Source organism: Phoxinus phoxinus (assembly GCF_949152265.1).
Source record: "Phoxinus phoxinus genome assembly, chromosome: 14".
NCBI classification, from domain to species: Eukaryota; Metazoa; Chordata; class Actinopteri; order Cypriniformes; family Leuciscidae; genus Phoxinus; species Phoxinus phoxinus.
In genome coordinates, this window is record NC_136889.1 from 8,555,260 (window position 1) to 8,570,611 (window position 15,352).

General features: G+C 36.2%; 2 protein-coding genes across 2 annotated transcripts; both read right to left on the reverse strand.

Moving 5' to 3' along the window:
- On the reverse strand, positions 1–5,358 carry emx1 (empty spiracles homeobox 1). The gene is made up of 3 exons (XM_079634793.1): positions 4,730–5,358; positions 2,704–2,888; positions 1–1,108 (listed from the first exon to the last, which is right to left on the reverse strand). The coding sequence occupies exons 1-3, from the start codon at positions 5,070–5,072 to the stop codon at positions 941–943; spliced, it is 696 nt and encodes a 231-aa protein (XP_079490919.1). The 5' UTR covers positions 5,073–5,358; the 3' UTR covers positions 1–940.
- A 4,095-nt stretch (positions 5,359–9,453) lies between these two features.
- Positions 9,454–14,697, reverse strand: LOC307010263 (uncharacterized protein). The gene is made up of 8 exons (XM_079634794.1): positions 14,634–14,697; positions 13,828–13,955; positions 13,693–13,731; positions 12,839–12,931; positions 12,695–12,724; positions 12,250–12,288; positions 12,027–12,107; positions 9,454–9,992 (listed from the first exon to the last, which is right to left on the reverse strand). The coding sequence occupies exons 4-8, from the start codon at positions 12,929–12,931 to the stop codon at positions 9,852–9,854; spliced, it is 384 nt and encodes a 127-aa protein (XP_079490920.1). The 5' UTR covers positions 13,693–13,731; positions 13,828–13,955; positions 14,634–14,697; the 3' UTR covers positions 9,454–9,851.
- Positions 14,698–15,352: the final 655 nt, after the last annotated feature.

Genomic DNA, 15,352 nt, shown 5'->3' on the forward strand with positions numbered 1-15,352 from the left:
GTCTCTGAAACATCTTTATTCATTATGGACATTTTTTATCATGTTTATCTTGAAAAGTATAGGTGAATGAACACTATAAAGAAGCTAATGTGTAAATTGGCAAACATTCATTTGTTTATGACTCCAGTAGAATGATCAAGGACCTGCATACATCAGCCTGTATTTACCAGTAGGCCTACTGAATGACAGCACGCAAATTACTCGTACACACACACACACACACACACACACACACACACACACACACACACACACACGCTCTAACATAAATTCCTACACTTCTTTAGATACAGAGACCATTATTTACACAGACACACACACCCTTGCCTCTATGCTGTGGGTACAGGATGGCTCATGTTAAAACTGGCTGGTAAACTGATTCCTCACATCACTTTATTTCAGGCTAGTTGCATTTAAAATAATTATTACAAACTGCCACCAATTTCATTAGCATTTCTTAAAGCATTTCAAACTTTTTTTGTTTGAATAAATTTTGGATGTTAGGCAACATACTTTTGAACTTAATAAAAAAGATCCATTAAAACTAAATTTACTAATTGACTATGCGCAGAAACAACAAAATATTCAGAATTAAAAATATTAACTTGTGAAAATTAACTTAATTGTTAGTTTTAAATACAATTAAAAAAATAAAATAAGTGAAAGAAAGACAGCCCATAAAATGATTTCTTCTTACAGGTGAGGCATGTCTCAAAGATTAGATAATTCCAGCAGAGGTATGTTAAACAACTATAGTGTTCAGTCCTGGGTTAAGATTACTTGCTGACTGGTTTAATTCATCCATAACTCACATTTCCCACTCACGTGGTCAGGTCCTTTGCAGTTAGGTTTAGAATCTGAAATGCCATGACTAATAACATTAAATAAATAGTGCTTTTCTTGGTCTTGTGTGTTCATTTGGGCAGTGTTTAGGTTGGTCTTAGGCATCAGACATGACATCTATGTCCTCAGATCCGTTCTGTTTGGTGGCAATCCTCCAGCGGTTAATGTGGTGGCTTCCCTTCTTCTTCTGTGTGCACTCCGGGCCCTCTTCCTCCAGCTTCTGTCGCTTATACTTGGTCCTGCGGTTCTGAAACCACACCTTCACCTGATGGAAGCACAAGACAGGACATCAGTGCCATAAAAGTTTTGGTGAGTATGGCTATACATTACACAGTTGACAGTTTACCCGTCATAATGGTAAACGGCGACAGACTGTGAGTGACAAGAAAGTTCAACGCATTTAGTGTTTTACGCAGTCCATGACGAGATTAGACTGAATTAATTCATGTTATGTCATGTCATGTTACTATGTAATTTCTTTACACTGGTTTCAGAACTGTGTTGTGTATCAGAAGAAATCCAAACAGACGAATACGTTTCTTCAGATAATGCCATATAAAACATAGGCCTATATATTTTACTACATTTTAATTTAATTACATCCACTAACAGATTTTCAAAATATAAAGTAGACATTTACTTCTAATTAAAAAGGTTTATTTTTGCAACAACATTTCACACGACAAGATATTAATATAGCCTACTGTCATAAGGAACACATGCTGAAAACAACCGCGCAGAAGTGGAAAAATATAAATAGTTTAGGCCTACCATAATTTTGATTTTATTTATGAAGTGGTCTCATGCGCGCTATACATTGAATAAATTCGCAAGATGCTGACTGAATCCTGAATCGCTTTCCATAAAACATAGGAGCCTATCAATTAATAAAACAATTAACAAACGCCACGTGGCTATGGCCAGTGTTTTACCAAAATTGACTCTCTCCTGAGATGTGTGAATAGACTCCATGTCAAGCTTTTAGATTCGTTTTTTGTAATAAAACTCCACCACACAAAAAAAGTATAAAAAAGCAGCAAGAGAACATGATTCCCAGCGTCAGACCTAGATTTTGTAAATTAAAATAGGCTATGTTGCGATGCTTCAAATCATGCCATTGACGAGTTCGCAGCCATATGGCGAATGTAAACGAACATTGAAGAAAACATTTACTTAGCCACCGTTTGGATTTTTGGAAATGTAAAACTCAACAAATCAAATATATTTTCTTCTGGCATTTAAAATAACGTTTTAAAAATCAGCTTTACATCCTTGTTTTAACGGATCAGGGTGAATGGGTTTATTCCTATAGTGGCATCTGTGCAAAGCAACTAATAGCTACTCATCTCTCATGAAGTCTTGGCCTAAAATAAAATGATATCACAGTCAGAGCGCCGCAAACAACTGACACATGGCCAGCCAGCGTCCTTTCAGACTCGGGGATTCTGGCCCGTTTCTGGATTTAGCAAGCAGCCCAAGTGTTGTTTACATTATCATGTAGGCCAACAGCAACAGCTTGTCAGTACAACATTAATCATTCAAAATAAAGAAGTGTCTCATTAATAGCATAGTCCCCAGTTTCCTATTGCACAACATTTAGCCTACTGTTTAAACATATTTATTATATATTTTTAAACGAATGTAGTTCTACTGCTCCAATAATTTTTAATTTGCAATACCCTACTTTTTGTCTGTAATTTGGCTTCTTGTGAAATACCGGTGGTTAGTTCCACGGGGCAATTTCTCTATTTTAAGCGGCTACAAAATACCATTTAAGTGTTTTAATATATTTTATATGAGCATGGGAACAGCATGTTTTGTTGTTGTTGTGTGTGATAGCATGCGTTTCCTCATGTTTACCTGAGTCTCAGACAGGCTGAGGCTGTTAGCGAGCTGTTTCCGTTCGGCTCCGACTACATAATGGTTCTTCTCGAAGGCGCGCTCCAGGCGCAGGAGCTGAGAGGGCGAGAACGCGGTGCGGATCCGCTTGGGCTTCCTCGCGAAAGGTCCGTGTAGTAACAGCGTGTCCTGTGAGACGTCGTTCCCTGAAATTATAACAATACCAATCAATAAAAGACAACTTGATTATAGCAATGTGATTCTTTTTGAGAGTAGACTAGGTCAGTGATTGAAGCTGCAGCACGGGACAACTTGAAGTAGCTAATGTTAATTAAACCCAAGACGAAAACTATTGACCATGATGTTAACACCAACTATCGACTTTATCAAAACGTGTCAAAAATGTAGACTACCCTGCTTTAATGCCTATATTATTTGGGCTATAATTGATTTAATAATATGAATAGTTTATTCGTTATAATTTTAGAACATTTGAATACTACTGTTTGTATAAACATTATGCCATTCCAACTTGTTTTTAAACTTTTTTTAATTTTAGCTATATTCCTGCTATTTTAGCCTGATTTTTGGAAGTAGCCTAATTCTGTAAGAAACGTCTAAATGATTGACTACATAACTGAATAGGCCTAAACGATTTATTTATAACTGACTTATTTATTTTTTATAAAATCACCGTAATTGGCGGACAGTTTGCTACAGCTGGAAATAATAAAATATAATAAAATATTTTTCTATATTTGTATATATGTGTCTATAAAATATAAAGTCCAAATAATGTAAGCATTAGTTAAATAGCTTTGCAACAAATTGGCCAGCACATTTTATAATGAATGGCCATGTAATGAGTTTAACACTCATTACGCATAGCTTTGCGACCTTATGATGGAGTATAAAAATGTAGTCTGTCGATTTTAAATGTTCTCAATTAAAAAGGTTTCACGAACAAGTGTTGTTTAAAAGGAATTAATTTAAGAACAGCCATATAGACTTTTTTATGCACTTACCCTCATAAATTAGATTCTTCTTTAAAGGTCATCACAGTTTGCTAAATTATTAACACTGTTAGCTTAATAAGTAGGCTATTTGACCTTTATATACGCGTTTTGTGGCATATTAATTCAATTCATATAGGCTACATTCGTTTACTTTCATCGTCTTTGGACAACAGCTTGAACACCAGAAGAGGACAATTTATCGAATGACCTATAGAAATTAAATAGTGATAATAATGAGATGTAACGAGTTCATCAGAGCAGATTCATCATCTGTCATTATCTCTCGTTGCAAAGACAGTGATTAGAAGGCGATTGCGTGCAATAGTAGCCTAAGCTAATATTACAAAATAACAATAATTAAGAAAGTCAACCAATAAAGTAGGCTATAAAACAATTAAAGGTCATATTATACACTAAAATAGAGGCAGCCAAATATTACGTTAAAAAATAACTCACAAACGACATTAAGACTGACTATATTATATTTAAACATCTCTCATTTTGCCGTATAGGCAGCTGACAACATGAAACTGGTGGAAATTCTGAATTCAATATCAAGCAATAACTGTTATCAGAGCTGTTCATGCTGCTATTATAAGCTTATACGAACATAATGCATTCATTTTGGGAGATATGACATTGAGCTTTTGTGCGTGGACAGCTTTGTCTAAATCTATGTGTCCCTCTTTAAGTATCGCCTCAGGGCATGGCCGAAGCTGTAAGCATATCATTTGTGATTTTCATTTGCAGCTTAACTGGAATTACCTTCCAATACAAACTCCATCTATCAGTGTTATCCCGCTCCACAGTGGTAATAGCCTGTTGCCGCGGGGGGCATTTATGAGAATAGCCTATTTCAAGAAAAGTTCAGAGACACACGCACCGGTGCACAGCATTGTATTTTACCTATTCTATTATTGAACACGTATCCTATGTACGTGTAAAAATTATGCATAGGCTATTTTATTATTTTTATTTAGGTGAAAAAGTTGTTTAATATCTCTTAATGCGTGGTTGAGTTAGATTCTTACCTTGAAACCGATGGCCAAAAAACCTGTTCCTTAAGACCCACGGGTAGAAATTGAGTGGCTCACGATGCTGCGTGCCAAAGAAGTGCGGGTGCTGCAGGTGTGTGCTGCCGAGCGGGTGTGGGTGCATGCTCAGAGGTGCGTGGTTCACAGTCTCCGAAAACACCAGTTCAGGGTTTGGATAGAGCGCGCGGCCCGCGGGGCTTTGATACCCGTTAAGAAAACTGTCAGCAGGCGTCGAGTAGCTTAGCGCGGTAGGGCGAATGGGGTCTTCTGGTGTTAAGGGGTTTTCCTTCGCCACCAAAGACTCAATGGTAAAACAGCGCTTCCCCGTTGCCGAGAACATTGTCCCTGACGGTACCAGTACAGTCCAACAGATGAGGTTCGCCTTTACGTCCTTTCACAACTCTATCAGCAGCAGTATTTAAGTCAGACATAAACTAAATATAAAACACTTTAATGTTCCCTACTTTTGCCAATTGCTGTGTAATCCATCGATCCACGAGTGTCCATAAATCATGAAAGAAAAAGTGAGAATAGAAGCTCGAGACCCATGGATTTGGATTTGAGGGACGCCACACAGTCACAGTGTCGTGTGAGACTGCCACTCATTGGATGAAAGCCCTTGGCGCATTGAGCTCGGGCGGTGGGCGGGTCCTATGTTCATTTGGGTCAGATAATGAACTCTATTAGTTTGATCATTCACTTCAATGGGGCTGCCTCCAACAGGTCAGTTCCTACGCTAGTAGATCATCAAAAACTATTTCCCTTGTCGCACTTCCAACTATGGGCTACGCAAGCCTTTAGGGGGTAGACTACAATCTGCAGTTCATTTCAGCCTTTCGTTAAAAGGAGGCTATAGCAAAGTGTTTGCTTTTGAACTTTTCTTCATTTAACTCATTTAAATATATAGATATATTGGGGGCCAACATAAAAAGGCCCATCTTTATTTTTTTTCCAATTAGGCCTATTCATAATTACAGCGACGATTCTGTGGCGTAATCCATAGCTACAATATAAAAACGTGGATTTTTCTGTTGCTTTGAATGCTTTTTTTTTTTCGCCACAAAAAACACAAGAACATTTCTATGATACAAATGTAAGAGTTTTTCAATTGAGTAATAAACCCAGAATCCACATCCCTGCTGTACTAAATTTTTAATCTTAATAATGTTGGCGTCTACAGAGTTGAGTAGTGGACCAAATGCATTTGTTTAGTTCTCTGACAAATATGCCTGGCAATGAATTTGATTTATTATCATTCATCCACCTTTAATAGGCCTAACTTACACAATTATCTAGATGATAAATTAGATCATTTCGGAATCAAAATTTTTTTAATTTAGGCTACTGGGCTAACTGCCTAATAATAATAATAATAATAATAATAATAATTACATGCCGTTGGAAGATTATTATAATAAATATAACTATCATAATTAAAACTACTTTTAATACTATAAATATACTAAGCTAATAACAATAATTATTATCATTACTATTTTAAAGCTATAATTTTATTAGAGCTATAGAATAAAGCACAAAAGAAAGAAAGAAAATAGAATCAGCTCTGCACAATGACGCGGACATTACTGACCAAGAAAATTCGTCTATACAAACTGTAGGCTATCACAGTCATCATCGTTTTTAGTCTTTAACCAGTGCCTGTCGATTGAAATGTGAAATCGTTGACCCGTTTACGCAGTAACCTATTAACTTGGTCACTGCGTGTTTCCAAAACTGCACACCGATAAGATCTCCTGTCAGGCCGAGCCGCCTGCACCTGTTCCCGGACCCTCACCCGCGGGCAGCGGACTGGCATACAACACGGCATTATGAGGTTTATGCGACTGAGTGGGTAAATTATTGAAAATATTCCGTCTCAGCTCAGGGTTTGACAAGAGTTGCATGTGCAAACATTGGGAAGAAGCCTTCAAGCGGCATTATAGCTCACAAACTTCTGACTCGCTATTAATTTACAGGCCCATGTATATTTAGGGACTTGAGTGGCTGTTCAGCGACCGTTTCATGTTGTGTTTTTAAAGGTAATGATTAGGCTAAATGTTTGACTGGCTCGTTAACTCCAGTGCGCATTAGAAAATCATTACAGTGGGCAGAACAACATGTTGAGCGCCTATTTAGAAGGCAAAACCCCGTGAATGCGCACAGTCATGCTTTAAGATGGACCTCTTTGCACTATCAAAGGATTAAAGCTCGTTTTGTTTATTGTTCAAATGTTATTATTAGTTGTTGTGCCAAGATCATTCAATAAATAGCATTTAAAATGAACACTAATTGAACGTCGAAATTTTTTTTTATGCACATCATAACTGACAAACAATAAGCATATTTAGTAGGCTATATGGCAAATAAAGCAAAACTATCTTCTAAATTGGTCTTTGTAAATATTGTTTCCCCCCCATCAAAACACAACTTAAGCATTTGCACATATCTGCCTTTCCTATGATTCATATGTCCTGTGGTCCAGACAGACCACTTGTTTATTTGAGTCTTTAAATGACACTTAATTAAAACGTCCAGTAGCCTAGGCCTACTTTCAAGTGTCCTTGGCATTTAGTGTTTTGATTGGATGAGTGGCAATGGAACTCTGTTGCAGAAGTTATAAACATTTTGCCTGCATCCATAGCCACAAAACCAGCCTGACCTCATGAAAATGCGTCTCTATAGCACGCATTGTTTATCGTGCAATTTATACGCGAAAATGAATTTTTACGTGCATATGATACGCACTTCATCGCGTGCGTGTAATACACACGCACCCCACACCACTAATCCTAACCAAACGTATAATACACACGCACCCCACACCACTACTACAAGTAAAAACTCATTTTCGCGTATAAAACTGCGTGCTACATAGACGTATGTGACCGGGTTGATAAAACATGAGTAATGACTTAAAGATATTCTCAATATCTGAAATTAAGCATTCAGATCTCTGTTCATAACAATTACTCAAGTGTTAATGTGTCTGTTAATTATCCTTGAGATGTGAAATGCTGAATTTTTTAATCGGTTACAAAATCTCTAAGCATTTTAGTCTATGCTCAACCTTTCTGACAGAGCTGTGTCCATGGCATAAAATGAGCAGTGGATCATAATTTGCACTAAATGTCACACAAATTATACTTTCATATTTTATATCTACCCTATATAATTCCCCAATGCACATCAAGAATATGGTATTTTGGCATTCTGAAAACCATTTTCATGGATCTTTTCTGTGCCATACACGGACCTAAAGGTGCAATGAAGTGACAGGGAAAGAGAGAGAGAGACTCCTCAATGTTTCCGTCTGCCACTCTTCTCTCTTGTTCCATAATTAAGTGCTCAAGGAATCTGTAATGAATGCTAATGGGGCAACCAGCCATCTGCACAAACACAGAATTAAAAACTACCATGCTGAGAGAGAGAGAGAGAGAGAGAGATGGGAGGATGAGAGATGGGAGGATGAGAGAGAGAGAGAGAGAGAGAGAGAGAGAGAGAGAGAGAGAGAGAGAGAGAGAGAGAGAGAGAGAGAGAGAGAGAGAGAGAGAGAGAGAGAGAGAGAGAGAGAGAGAGAGAGAGAGAGAGAGAGAGAGAGAGAGAGAGAGAGAGAGAGAGAGAGAGATGGGAGGATGGGAGACAGACTTCAACCTTTCACCAAAAGGAACCCTAAAGGCAGCTCTCACTTTCTCTATCCCATCCCCTGATTTCAAGTGAAGCAAGACACTCAGATTCACAGCACCTCCACAAAAAGAAAGAAAAGAACTGAAGAACTTGACCACTATGGGACATACAAACATGCAACTCTTATGCAAGCGAGAGATGTACCTACTATTTGAAAAGATTTTGGACAGCCAAAATTACATTCATGCGGGTGGACTAAATACAAATTATATATTACAAAACAATATTCTTTTGTTTTATCATTTGTTATAGTGTGGCCTAATATATAATTTAATATTTATTTAATATATTACATTAATGTATTTTTATGTAATTATATTTCAATGTTAATTAATTCTATATAAATATATTTTAATATACAGGCCTAACTTAAATATTTAATCAATATATCATTTAAATATATGTAGCTATGTTCTGTTACAATGTCCAAACTCTCACATTAATCATTGTCCTCTCATATTTGTCTAACCACAAATAACTATAGCGGTTGCTGTTATTTTCTCAAATTTGAACACGACTTGTGTTTGGAGTTTCTGTTTGTCTGTCCGCTGCTGCCCTCTAGTGGTGGAAAAGTGTATTTGGAAACCGGTTTTCACATATAGGAGAAATTATGGTCATATGTATTTGAATTAGTGCATGGAGAAAGGTTTTGTTTTAAGAGCAATTATTCGATATGAATATTATAATATTGTTCAGTTCCAGCAGCAGTTCGTACACCATGTCAAATTGGCTAGGCTACATATCAAATAGTTTTATTAATATGGCAACAACCTTAACATGACAAGGAAGCCAGTGGACAATAGTGATTTTCGGACATCTTAGATTCAAGTATATTATATTTATATATTTGTGGAGCATCAGAATACAAAGGAATGGTCATGTAGCCTATATGTGCTGACAAGACAATACACTGCCTTTAATTGATTTCAATTCAACTCGAAGAGCATTTAACACATTGGCCTAATGTATTCTTTAACAGTTTTGTAATGAGATACCATTATTTGCTGAATTTTAACACAAACATCAGAGGATTTGTTCAAAGTGGACTTTATTGTGTAGGCTAATCTCTATATTTGAGATTTAGAAACATTCATACTGACAAGAATAAATAAATAAATAAACATAAATAAGTCATAAATTAAACAAACAATTATCAAATCTATATTTGACAGTCAGAAACATTCATACTGACAAGAATAAATAAATGTATAAATATACAAATAATTAATAAATTAAACAAAAATAATTATAACCTCTATATTTGACAGTTAAACATTCATACTGACAAGAATAAATAAATGTATAAATATACAAATAATTAATAAGTTAAACAAAAATAATTAAAATCTTGACAGTTAGAAACATTCATATAAGTAAATCAATACATAAATAATTCATAAATTAAACAAACACACATTTTAAATCATGTCACAAATCAAACATACCGGTAATTTTTTTTCATATTAAATTTTTGATATTCTTCTTGGATGTATTCGAGGAAGCGTCTAGGAGACACCAGTGTGTGCCATTGGTGTTGGTCTGCTTGTATTATATTATGCAGGTCAGGAATCTCAGTCTAAATGGATAAAGTACAAGACTCTGTTGAAGTTACAATGAAAATGCAACCACAAATGCATATCTAATTCAGATGATGAAAACAGACTTTATTTTCTTCATTGCGATTCCTCATTTGAAAAATAAAAATAAATAATTTAAGGATTAATTAACTAAATTAAATTAATGTACTGTATAAATTACCTTAATAACATTTGTCAAACTAAAAAAAAAGACTTTACTATATAACCGTTTTTGTTAAAAATTAACTAAATAAATTTACATTACAGATTTACATCATCAATCCTTCTAATATGTCTTACGCTGATTCACTATGGTAAGTTTATTACACGTTTATATTTTGTATAGCCTAAGTGTTTTTAAGGGTCATTTCCTTAAATAGAGAAAAGTTGCTCCAGCTGCTATGGAGTGGGAGTGTCTCACAGGTTAGGTTAGTAGGTTATAGTCTCACAACAAGCGAGAAAGGTTTACATGGAGCAGCTAAATCTCCAACCTCCAAGGAATCACCCATTTAGAGGAGAGGAGAGTCTGCTCGCGTAAAGAGAGGCGCGACAGAGCTCGTTATAAAACAAGAATGAACATTGGCTTGGCTTTTCGGAGATGGAGAACTGAGGGATTTGAAATGTTGTAAAAGCGCCGCAGAGACGTTTTTTTATTACTCAACAGGTGATTAAAGAACACTTTGAGTGTATTTTGTAGTTTGTTTTGGATGAACAAGAGTGGTGGACAAAAAAATTGACAATGGTTCCTGTCTCGACTTTTTGACTATTTTAGAATTGCCCATGACCGTTTTAGAATGGGAGTCTATGGCCATGCACAAACATGTCCTTAAAACAACCCTTAACGTTAGTTTTCAAAACTGTGCAACTCACCGAGTGGTTAGTGGTGTTCGTTGATGTTCCAAAGCAAGTAGCGTAGCGAAATACAGTTTCTGTCGTGTTTTATTTGGCATTTTGTAAAATCCCATTGATCTCCGTTGGAGGACTCATTGCTCGTTGATATTACGGCGCTACCGGAAACGGAAAGGGGGGTGTTTACATTTGGTTGTAGTCTTTTTCGCTCGGAGTGTGCCAACCTCTTATATACTGTCTATGGTGCCAACGCTTCAGACTCAAATATCGAGCGGAAGTTTATATGCGGTTGTGAGGTATCTGAAAAAATATTTCCACTATAGAAAAATAAACGGATTGAAATCATACATTGCGCCGATATATTTGTTTTTAATCATCAACGAACACCACTAACCACTCAGTTTTGAAAACGAACGTTAAGGGTTGTTTTAAGGACATGTTTGTGCATGGCCATAGACTCCCATTCTAAAGCGGTCATGGGCAATTCTAAAATAGTCAAAAAGTCGAGACGGGAACTATTGTCAAAATTTCTTTGTCCACCACTCTTGTTCATCCAAAACAAACTACAAAATAGCCTCAAAGTGTTAAATACCGGAATTATCCTTTAAGTTGGAAAGAAGCATATTCATCCACAGTCACGCAGAGCCGAATCACAACCAAAACAATGTTATTCCGCAAAATTAATGTAGTTTTTTTTTTTTTTTTTTACCACAAGAGGGCCAACATAATTTGAAGACTGGTACTGACATAGTATTGTTATTACTCACTAAATGAAGCAACACATCTCACAGCTTAACTGTCACAGCTGCCCACAAAATCCCAAAACACTACAGAAACTCTTCTAAATATCCAACATAACTGAATAGTAAACATATATTTCCCTTAAATGAAAAAACAACAACTAAATTTACTCTCATATTTCAGTCCCTTGCAAAGCATGCAGGGAACCGCAGACCCACTGCCCAATTAGTTCTCTCAACCAAATTATTCATGTAGTCCCAACACAGGTTAAGTAAACTTCACTTTTAAATATATTAGGTGGATTGAAGACAATGTGTTTTTTTCTGTTGCACATTATTCATGTCAGTTAACATGTCAGTTAAATCATAACGGCTTAAGCTTAATTTTCTGTAATATTAGGCAAACAAATAATAATAATTTGATGTAATGTAAGGCAAACATACCAGTCTCAAGAGGACATCTTCTGAAGAGACCAAGTTGAACCTTTGAAGGCCAGTTGAAATGCAGTTGAGAACTGTGCTGTTCTAAAAAATGGAAAGATGGTTTAAGCACAATTTAGTAATGAGGCAGCCTAAATAAAGCACAAGGAAAATTGATTCATTAATAAATGACACGCATCACCTGACTGATTGTGGTTCAGCGTGATGTAAAATAAACATCTCTTACCATACAATGGTCGAAGTGGACACATTTGCATGCTGTTTCCTGGATGAGAAAAATAATCCACTGTTATTAAAGCAGACTTGTTGTCTAAAGTATTGTCTGTCTAAAGCAAAATCTTTAAAAAGTCTAGCAGCAGCAGCAGGATGAGAAATAATAATGAGAAGACCTGCTGTGTCAAAACTAAATTTCTTCTTTTGGTGGCAAAAGGATTTCAGTGTATACAGATGTATACAGATCATGCAAATGGAAAGGAAGTTTGAACAGTGCGCAACTGTGATGGTATCTCATGTTATTCTGATAAGCATTAGTCTGTGGTTCAACAGCATGTATGAGTCCCAGTGTATTAACGTCTATATGTTTCAAGCTGTGCACTTTCTGGAGCCCAGCGCTCACTCCAAAAGCTCTGAATCAAGTAACGTTAGATCGAAAACGGGTTGCGAGTACGTACCTTTACATCATCGCAATTTTCTGTGCAGTCCTGTAAATGAAATGAAGAATGTCAGACTAATTTGAACATTTAGAAATGTGTGATTTTTAAACGTCTTCAAAAGAGTCAGGTTTGTAGTAGCATGAATTGTTGTAGGCTACTCACCAAAAGTGTTCCTTTACCGTCCTCCAGTTTTACTTTTCCCACCAAATCTTCGAAGTCAATCTGGAACTCTGACTTAGCAGAACGAACTGGCATCTGAGCAGAAAGACCAATGGCCAGCAGAAATACGAAGCATACATTGGTATCCATATCTCTACGTTGAGTTGTCGTGAACACGTTTTAAATTGATCTGATTGATGTGTTTTCAGTGCTTCAGCTTTTAAGCTCCTGAATACAAATGGAGTAAAAATTCCATAGAGGGGGAAATCCCTTTCATGCTGCATGGTTACTATTAGTCTTCATGCCCACAAACACAATTTTACCCAATGGCAAATGGTTAAATCTTTTGAATCTCTTGGTACATTTATCAGCATCATTATGAGAATGTCCATAAAAAGGGACTTTTGAACTAATTTACTTTTAACCAGCTTTCCTCTTTATTTGCATGTGAACAATAATATATATATATATATATATATATATTATATATATATATGCGTGTATATATATGTAAGCAATATTTAATGTGATAAAATTATATCCACCCTCCCCCCAAAAAAGATTTACCTAAAAAAAAGTTGTAAAAATAGTAATAGATTTTATAATGGTTGTTAACATAATGCAATAAACAGCTATTAAACAATCAACACACTACCGTTCTCAATTTTTTTTTTTGAAACATTATTAAACTTAAAACTCTATGCGATTTCTAACCATTTGTTATACATTAGTAATTTTCAAACTGTCTAATAATAATCAAACAGTCTGCCTCCAAAAACCTGATCACTTGTGGACTGATAAATCCAAATAAGTAAAAAAACAACAACGAACAAACAAAATAAATTTGTATCACTCACTTTATCAGTTATGGTGCGTCCCAATTCGCATACTCTGTCCTAAATAGTATTCGAAAATAGAATTAGTACATCTCAAATCGTAGAAGTTGAAATGTTGAAATGAAATGAGTGTTCCAAAGATCGATGCGCACTCACCAACTCTAACGGCTAACGGCTTAACAGCACAACGCCCATAGATAGACGCCCGGATGTGGCGCGGTCGAGCCGTGGGGCCGCCATCTTAGACCGGTCACCCGCTCCACTCAGTGTAATCTGTATGCCAGCTGTCAGCGCATTTAATTAATCATACCTCACTGAATACCGAACTGATTTTCTCGCGTTTTTTTTTTTTTTTTTTTTTTTGCTGTAAAGGTCATTTATGAAGCTATACAGGACACATGGTTCGGCGTATTTTAATATTCATAGTAGGCTTAACAGTAATATAATATTCTGATATAAGATATTTATGACCAGACGTCCAAAATCAAAATAGGCCTATGTGATGTAGGATATAAGGTATTTTATAAATCACACACTATAAATATGATAAAGAAGCAGAAACAGATAGTTGCAGTAAAGTAAGATATTTTATTAATGATTTGTGACACACAAACACACACAAACACACACACTCGATTTGCGCATCGCTGTCATGTGCATTACATTGCTTCCTGATATCACGTGCGCAAACCTTTTTACAGTCTATGGCGCAAACACAAATATTATAGCCTACTACAGGGCCGTTAAATGCTTGTATCTGATAACCGAGAAGCTCTTGTAATTATTACCTCTCCATGCCGGATGAACACAGCTGGTGCAGTAACTTAAGCATAGCCTAGCTAACAACATTAGCTGGCTACGATTTCAGTACAGTAATATCAAAGATCCTCGCTCCTTCTCAATTATCTGGTAATATTCAATTCACAAAATGCAGCCAATAGTACGGTTATGTTAGAACTTACTTGTGAAAAGCGATGGTCCGCCGATTAGAACAGGAAAATGCTCCACAGTGCTCTGGAATCTAACTGCTGCTACGCAACGAAACTTAGTACGTTAGCTACGACCGGTTTAAGATGGCAGCTGTATTTCTCAGTGCCCAGTGGCTAATAGGGCATCTAGTCTCTGTATAATATCTATAATATCTTTTGCTACACACTCAAAAGTGTGTATTTTTTCTTCACAAAAAGAGTACATACTTTTAGGGCTTGGTATGAGTAGGCGAATTGGGATTGGGACGCAGCATGTTTCCGGTGGTGGCTGGAATTTTGTCAGTCAAAAGTAGTCGATCTCCGATTTCAACGTAACATGAGGAGAGTAAAGATGGAAACCTCCTAAAGCTTGTTTCCATATAAATTTTAAGTGCTATTATGCTATTACAAGTTCATGACATTTCCTCATGGAGTCAGTTCATTACGTTGCATTCGGAGATCGACTATTTTTGACTGACAAAATTCCAGCCACCGTAATCCTTTCTTTGTAGTAAACTTTGTGTACACAAACAATGTTGTAAATGCTCGAGTTCATGTGTAGAGCCCCTGGTGATATTTCAAGCTCAGTTTCATATTATGTCGAGCCTCCTTGGTGTTTTAAAAATAGCTATTTTGATGCTATCATTGTTGCGCCCCCACTCCCATTCAAAAGGCATTTTGAGCTAAAATGAAAATACGGTCAATCTTAAAAG